Genomic DNA, 7,853 nt, shown 5'->3' on the forward strand with positions numbered 1-7,853 from the left:
AACTGCAAAATAACATTACAATATCAACAATAAACCCAATAAATCCCCAAAATTTCGAATCGAAACTGCAAAACCTATAACAAACCCACCCTAAGTATCCTCACCTTCCGCGGATGCATCCAAAACGAGGAATGCGCGCTGCCCAGCTACAAAACATCATTACTATGTCAACAATAAACCAAATAAATCCTCAAAATGTCGAATCAGAAGTGCAAAACTTATAACAAACTCACCCAAACACCCTCGCCTTCCGCAGATGCATCCAAAACGAGGAGTGCGCGATGCCCAGCTGCGAGTTCGGCGAGTACATGAGACGACAGGGAAAGTGTCCCCGTAAGAAGGACAAATTCGACGCGATCGTGAGCCACCGGACGAGCCTGAGCCACCGGTACAGAAGCTAGAGTGCCCGATCAAAGGGTTATCGCGACGTGTGCCAGTGAGAAGAGGGAAAACCGGGGAGGATGAAGTCCAGAGCGGCGCGGGAACCCACGCGACGTTTAACCAGACGGTGCCATTTTCTTTCCGAGTGCCTTTTCTCTTTCCTTTCTTTACTCCTTCCTCCGTTTTCTTTCTTTCTTTTTTTTTCTACCAGAGACTCTTCATATATATATATATATATATTATTCATATATTTATATATATGCGCTTCTCGGAGCGACTTAACGTATAGGTGAAAGATAATCCCGCTGCTTTTGAACGTCGACGCCGACGGCTATACTCCGTTGTCCCTTCTCCGTTTGTTTCTTTTCCGTCTCGTTTCTTCTTTTTTCCTTTTTTTTTACACTATTGTTGTCGACGTCGATCGCGCGATAAGGAACCGACGGCGGCAGACTGCGGATCGCAAATATTGAACTCCCACTCCGACAATATGGCGTGTCGCTTCGTAGATCTGAGAGGGCCGTATACCAAAGTGATTAAACCGGCGTTATTAACCTTTCGGCTACGCTGCGTCGAAACGGAATCGTTAACGCACAGCGACGCTCGATTTCGTAGAGAATCCACCGATCGCGTTGATTAAATGCGAAAATCGGTTGGTTTCACGCGGATGAAGCGGGAAGCTGTTCGTCGCTGAGAGGATCACGTGTTGATGGATGATTCCGTTGGTCGAAGGGTCGAGTAATGGTCCCTTGTCACGTTTCTACCTCGCGTTCGCGATTGTTAGAGAGATTTTGTTGTTTCTTCGCGAACGGGGGGGACGATCGCGGCCGCATCGTCGATTTTGTATAGAGAGGAGGAAGTCGATTGCCATTATAGGTGTAAGCTCACTGATGCCCCCGACGTAGGAAGGATACTGTAACGTTTACGACGCGCAGCCCGCGAACTAGTTAATTGTAGTCGAGACGTCGAGAGTCGAGGCAGTTCGGGGACGAGTTGTCCCGGCGGAAGCGAACGATGCGCGCGGAATCTTGACGCTCTGTTGAGAAACTGGCCGTTCGAGTGGCGAACACCGCGATCGCGGTTATTCGGTGTTTCGTTTGACCCTCTGTGGGCCGAATTCTCTTTCGTGATTATGACTAAATTTATGCGATTTGTTTATGAGATTTCTTCATATATTGATATTTATTAATGTCATACCGAGAAATTTATTAATGTCGTAACGAGAAATCTCGTTTTTATACAAAGACACTTAGCTAACTTCGCTAATCACAGCATTTGAAAAGTATAAAATTTGATTCGAATTATCTATTTAACCCTTTGAACTCCGTAGGCTCCAATATTGCACCAGTTGTATCAAATATTTTAACGAATCAAAGAAACTACTCTAAAATTATTAAATTTTCCACGATGCATATAATAGAGATACCATAAAAATTAGTTGCAGTTGCTGATAAATTACAAAACCATCTGGAGTGCTAAGGGTTAAAATATATTATACAACAGTATGATATTCGAGTTTTTCTATGTATAGTGATATAAGTTGATAAAAGCTCGTGGCACTCGAACGGCTAGGAAAGAATCTCGAGATCGCAACCTTTTTCACGGTCCCTATCGTTCGGTCTGCTGTTCTCTTCCTAGGATCCCGCTAATCGCGAGAGATCGCTGGTTACCCCTTGCCGTGTAAAGACTCGCGTCAGAATTCCTGAAAGTATCTCTGCCTGTAACGGAAACTCTCGAAAATACGTTGAATAACAAATAAACGAATCGAACATGACTGGCACGAGTTGAAACGAACAAAATGATTAACACTGATTAACGCTAGATTTACGGGACCCGTCAATTTCAGGGATATTCAACTCGATTTTTATTGATGCAATTTTGCGAACACCCATTGTAATTCTTCGTTCTTGAAACACTAATTTTCGCAATCTATATAAACAAGTATACTCTTCTAGGAACGATAGAATGAAGTATAGAATACATAAGTCTAGTGTTAATCAGGAAGTTCATGGATTTGAGGTTAGAATGGACGGGAAACGCAAATGGCGTCCGGTGGAAGCTAGAGGAATTCAGAAAAGAGGATTATACGGCAATGGTTATACCCTTTGCGGACGAATGTCGGCGTTTTTGAGATGAAAAGTTGAACAAATGATTGAACTATTCGAACAGCAAGAAATTCGAACAGCATTAACACTGAACGTACCAGCACTTCAGCTGGCGATCATATTCTTCCGAAAGGAATATAAGTAATTGTTGGTTTAATACAGACACTACGCATAGAATAACTTTTGGATGAGAAAAATATTATATATTTCCATTTGTTTCTAACGAGAAAAATTATGAATCCATATTTATGCATTAAGCATTCAGTGTTTAACACTTTGACTGCCAAGTAAATCATCGAAACTTCCAATCGAACCAATTTTCTTAATAAACCAGAAACTAAAGAGTCAAGATTCTTCGTAACGATTGCTCTATCTTCCTTATAACTCATACATCCAATGAAACTTAGTTCGATGCGTCACCAAAAAAATGTTCAAGATCACCTAAAAAATGGCGTCACCTTGTTCGGATGACCTGGCAGTCAATGTGTTAATTCAGCAGAATCCGCAAAAGGATTGTACGTTCAACAATCTCCGCAAGGGGTTCATCGATGAAACAGCGCGACAATGTCCACCCCCGACCTGTACAGAAACGACGGACCTTCGAAGAAGCTATTTAAGTATACGAAAAGTGAGAGAGAGAGCGAGAGAGAGATTGAGAGAAAGATAGAATGAAAGAGAGAGAATGCAAGAAAGAGGAGAAGAAGAAGACGAAGAAGAGGAAGAAGAAAAAGAAGAGGAAAATATAAGCCTGTGACTCGTTCGAGTCTCGAGTATTTCGTATCGCGACCATCCCATCCTTCTGCGACCCCACTAAACGTGTTTTGTACGCTTTTATATACATTACTATAATATATACGTATCTACTACTTGATCGCGAACCGATAACCGATCCAGCATTTATAAGCCAACGAAGATACCGTGTACGTTTCGTCCGCAGATCGGTTTCAATCGTTTATCTCCCTTTAGCGGGGGATTCGTCGGTGCGCAGAGAGTAAAGCGTGTTCCCGATCATTGAAAATGATACTCCCGAGAGTTCTCTGGAACGAGATTGTTAGTTTCCGAGACGAGATCCGGGGAACGTGCACGGTTTATCGTGACGAGCGTCTCGTCGTGTCTCGCCGATGGAATATTCCGATTCCATGATTAACAGGCGGGAACGACGAACGCTCCGATATTCAGCTTGCTGTTGTACTCGCTACCGACAGTAGACAATATTCATATAGACGTAGCCAGCAAACCATGCAATAAAGTTGTATAAAGAAATTCATGATTATCGTTTCAATAAAATCGCAATTGTGTATTTTCGTATTATTATTTAAATAAATTACGAGTAAATTATAGACCAACGTGTCGATTCTTGGTACGCCCTGTTCTCCTGAAAATTGGTAGTAGTGTGAGATGTAGAAGAGAAGTGGGAGAGGATATTGTTCTTGTTTAGAAAGAAATCGAAATCGTTTGATATGTTAAAATTTATATTTTATATGTGATTGATATATAAGTGAAATTTAGGGAATGGTGGCGCCATCCGTGGAAAATCGCTCAAACTGGTAGCCAAATGTTACCGATCTAGAAATCCACGAGGATCGACGGTAGCGCCATCCGTGGAAAATCGGTCAAACTGGTAGCCAAATGTTACCGATCTAGAAATCCACAAGGATCGACGGTGGCGCCATCCGTGGAAAATCGGCCAAACTGGTAGCCAAATGTTACCGATCTAGAAATCCACAAGGATCGACGGTGGCGCCATCCGTGGAAAATCGGTGCAACTGGTAGCCAAATGTTACCGATCTGGAAATTCATGCGATCGTCTGTGGCGCCATCTATCACAAAAAGCAGAAATCGGTAACGAAACTTTACCGACACTACTAAAGAAAAAGTTAGAAATCGGATATAGCGCCATCCGTGGCAAAACGCTCAAAAAGGTAGCCGAACGTTACCGATGTGGGAGTATTTTTTTTTTATTACGCTTTGAGCCGTTTCCGGTCCACAAGACGATTTCATACATGCTTATTTAATTACGTTTAATTAGCCAGCATATTCTCAAAGATGGAGCCACTGTCGATCGTTATTTACTCCCTGATCGGTAACATTTGGCTACCAGTTTCACCGATTTTCCACGGATGGCGCCACAGTCGATCCTTCTATATTTCCAGATCGGTAACATTTGGCTACCAGTTTCACCGATTTTCCACGGGTGGCGCCACAGTCGATCCTCGTGAATTTCCAGATCGGTAACAATTGGCTACCAGTTTGAGCATTTTCCCACGGATGGCGCCACAGTCAATTCTCTGTCGTGTGTTAATTCAATATATTTATTTATAATATTCACTAAATTGTTATATTCAATAATTTTTATCGACTAGCTTCTATGACGGCTTGGTTTTAACTAACTATTTATGAAAAGAATAGCAGGGATATTAACAAAGGAATTTTAAAATGTGATAGTAAACTATATTTTTGACAAATTTATTTTATCTATAAGTGGAATTTGACAGTGAGGACACACTGGCTACATTTAAATCAGATTGTTAAATTTTGATGAAGTGTTATCGATAACGTTGAGTGCACTTTTGATAATGCCGATACTTCAGAACAGTTGTTAGAAAGTTACAATACATGCAATGTCTGTATGAAGCTTAAGTCCGTGGCTAAAATTCTAGACAGTGTGGAGTATTATTATTACAATGGGATGTAATGTGTGTTTGTTAATGTCCAATATGAATTGGAGAACAAAGAGATAGGTGTTCGTCATTATTTACAATGTTATGTGGCACTGTTTATCAAAATTTTAATCTAGATACCTTTAGGTAATTAGTTTAGGAAAATTGTTATCAGAAAATGAATCAAGAAATGTGAATCAACGAATTTTCCATTCCATTACTGTTTCATCGTAATTCCAGGTAGTAAATTTACGTCAAATCCATAATGACGTGTCAGAATTACATAACTTTATCACAAATTACAATTTTTTCTGCCTCTCGTAGATTGCGATAGAAGTGGTACGCTTCCCGCTAACCCGGAGTTTGGTTAATTGCCTACGTGTCAAAGAAGGTAAAACATTTCTTTTTTTTTCTTTGTAAATATTTCTGAGGTTTTTACGTGTTTTGTATTTAATTATTATACACATTGTTTGATTTGTTCATGTAAATAAATATTATTATACTAAAACCTGTTGCACATGGTTGGACATGTTGTATCCTAATATGAAGCACAATGTAAGTCTATTAATTAAAAGTAGAATAATTGTTTAATATTATATTAACATCAGCACAAAAAAAACAATGGCAAATAAAACCTGGAATGTGCTGGTAACGGGAGGTGCTGGTTATATTGGTTCTCACACTGTTTTGGAACTATTAGAGGCAGATTTTAAGGTGGTGGTAATAGACAACCTTAGTAATGCTTACAAAGGTGAGAAGTATCAAAGTGGAAGAAATTTTCAATAATATTATACTATAACACAGTAGAGTTGTATTAACACGTATGATGCTTGTTTAGATATAATAAGTATATTTACATTTCTCTTTATTAAATTGAATTTATGTTATAACAAATTTGTTTGAATCACTAGGAGACAATGATGTGAAGCCAGAATGTCTATTAAGAATAGAAAAATTGACAAACAAACAAATTGCATTTATCCCTTGTGATATTACAGATATCAATGAGTTGAGAGATGTGTTTAAAAAGGTATAATTAAGTTTGATACAAGATTCAAGTATGCAAGCAATATTGCAATTATTCTTTGTATTTTAGAATAAATATGATTGTGTTATACATTTTGCTGCTTTAAAAGCTGTGGGTGAATCCTGTGATAAACCATTAGAATATTATAAAACAAATGTCAATGGGACATTGAATTTGTTGGAAGTAATGAAAGAATACAATGTAAAGCATTTAATTTATTCGAGCAGTGCTACTGTTTATGGGGTTCCTGAAAAACTTCCCCTAGTTGAAAATATGAAAATTGGCAATTGTACAAATCCATATGGAAAGACAAAGTACATGGTTGAAGAAATTTTAAAAGACTTGTGTACATCAGATAAGGTATAATGTTTCTTTATATCTTGAATTCTCAGTTTAACTAAATATTATCATAAATATATGTCTAGGAATGGTCTGTCATATCTTTGAGATATTTCAATCCTGTTGGAGCTCATCCTTCTGGACAAATTGGAGAGGATCCTAATGGAATCCCAAACAATCTAATGCCATACATTGCTCAAGTATCCGTTGGCAAAAGAGAAGTACTAAATGTTTATGGCAATGATTATGATACTGTGGATGGAACAGGTTAATTGAAGTAGTAATACAAGTTCACTGAATTTACAAAATACTTGCAGTGTATAACCAATTGTAATTTAATTTGTAGGTGTTCGCGACTACATTCACATTGTAGATTTAGCAACAGGTCATGTGAAAGCAATGATTTATCAGAAAACTCAAAATCCAACTGGATTTAAAGCTATCAATTTAGGTACTGGGAAGGGTTATTCAGTGCTTGAAGTGATCCATGCGTTTGAAAAGGCGTCGGGTCAAAAAATACCGTATAAAGTCGTCGAGCGCAGAGCAGGAGATATAGCTGCTAGTTATGCAGATGCTGGAACAGCTAACAAAGAGTTAGGATGGCAAGCCACGAAGAATATTGACGATATGTGTATGTTATCATATGCTTAAGTAATTATTGAAAGAATTTTTATTAAATGTACAATTAATTTTAGGTGCAGACACGTGGAAATGGCAACAAAACAATCCAAACGGTTATAAGTCTTAGTTATAATTGTTGATGCATTTATCAGTTAAATATTGTTTAATAGTTTAACGATCTTCAATGATACATTTTTAATTATTTATATATAAGCCATGGTGGTATCTGGTTACCAAAGTTTAGACCAAAGCTCAATGTAAATGTATGTTTATCTAATATTAAGCAATTCTTATTTTCGAAATCATTTTAATTAAATATCTATAATATAATACTGATATAATAATCGAAACCCATTGGAGTTTTATACAGAACGACAAACTACATTACATTATCGTGCCATATTAATGAATGTGCCTACAAAAAACGCATAAATCCGCTTTCGACAACGATATTAAATTACCAATAAGTACAAAATAAAAATTTACCTACTGTAAATTGTGTGTTAATAAAACGTGCAATAAATACCAAATGTATTAAGTAATGTGATCTAGAGTAAATTAAGAGCCTCATTGTATGAATGATGTATCCAAAAATAGAAGGCATATGCACAAAGATTGTTTAGTGTTCCTTTAAATTTCATTAAACTGAATATCGCGGTATAAGAAGTAGCACTCACTTCGATTGGTTACTTTAAAGAATTAAAGTAGGTTCATTTTAATTCC

General features: G+C 37.8%; 2 protein-coding genes across 2 annotated transcripts in view; both read left to right on the plus strand.

Annotated features, from left to right (window-relative positions):
- Positions 1 to 3,823, plus strand: part of LOC116425555 (uncharacterized) — a 145,368-nt gene extending 141,545 nt beyond the window's left edge. Inside the window, exon 6 of the mRNA XM_076371063.1 lies at positions 257 to 3,823. Within this exon, the coding sequence (XP_076227178.1) occupies positions 257 to 401 (145 nt within the window). The 3' untranslated portion in view covers positions 402 to 3,823. The remainder of the gene's footprint in view (positions 1 to 256) is intronic.
- Positions 3,824 to 4,763: 940 nt separating this feature from the next.
- On the plus strand, positions 4,764 to 7,672 carry Gale (UDP-galactose 4'-epimerase). Its single transcript, XM_031973449.2, has 8 exons — positions 4,764 to 5,383; positions 5,468 to 5,534; positions 5,752 to 5,894; positions 6,055 to 6,173; positions 6,240 to 6,530; positions 6,596 to 6,776; positions 6,856 to 7,140; positions 7,205 to 7,672. The coding sequence occupies exons 3-8, from the start codon at positions 5,765 to 5,767 to the stop codon at positions 7,255 to 7,257; spliced, it is 1,059 nt and encodes a 352-aa protein (XP_031829309.1). The 5' UTR covers positions 4,764 to 5,383; positions 5,468 to 5,534; positions 5,752 to 5,764; the 3' UTR covers positions 7,258 to 7,672.
- Positions 7,673 to 7,853: the final 181 nt, after the last annotated feature.

This window comes from Nomia melanderi, chromosome 9 (genome assembly GCF_051020985.1).
Source record: "Nomia melanderi isolate GNS246 chromosome 9, iyNomMela1, whole genome shotgun sequence".
In the NCBI taxonomy this organism is placed as follows: Eukaryota; Metazoa; Arthropoda; class Insecta; order Hymenoptera; family Halictidae; genus Nomia; species Nomia melanderi.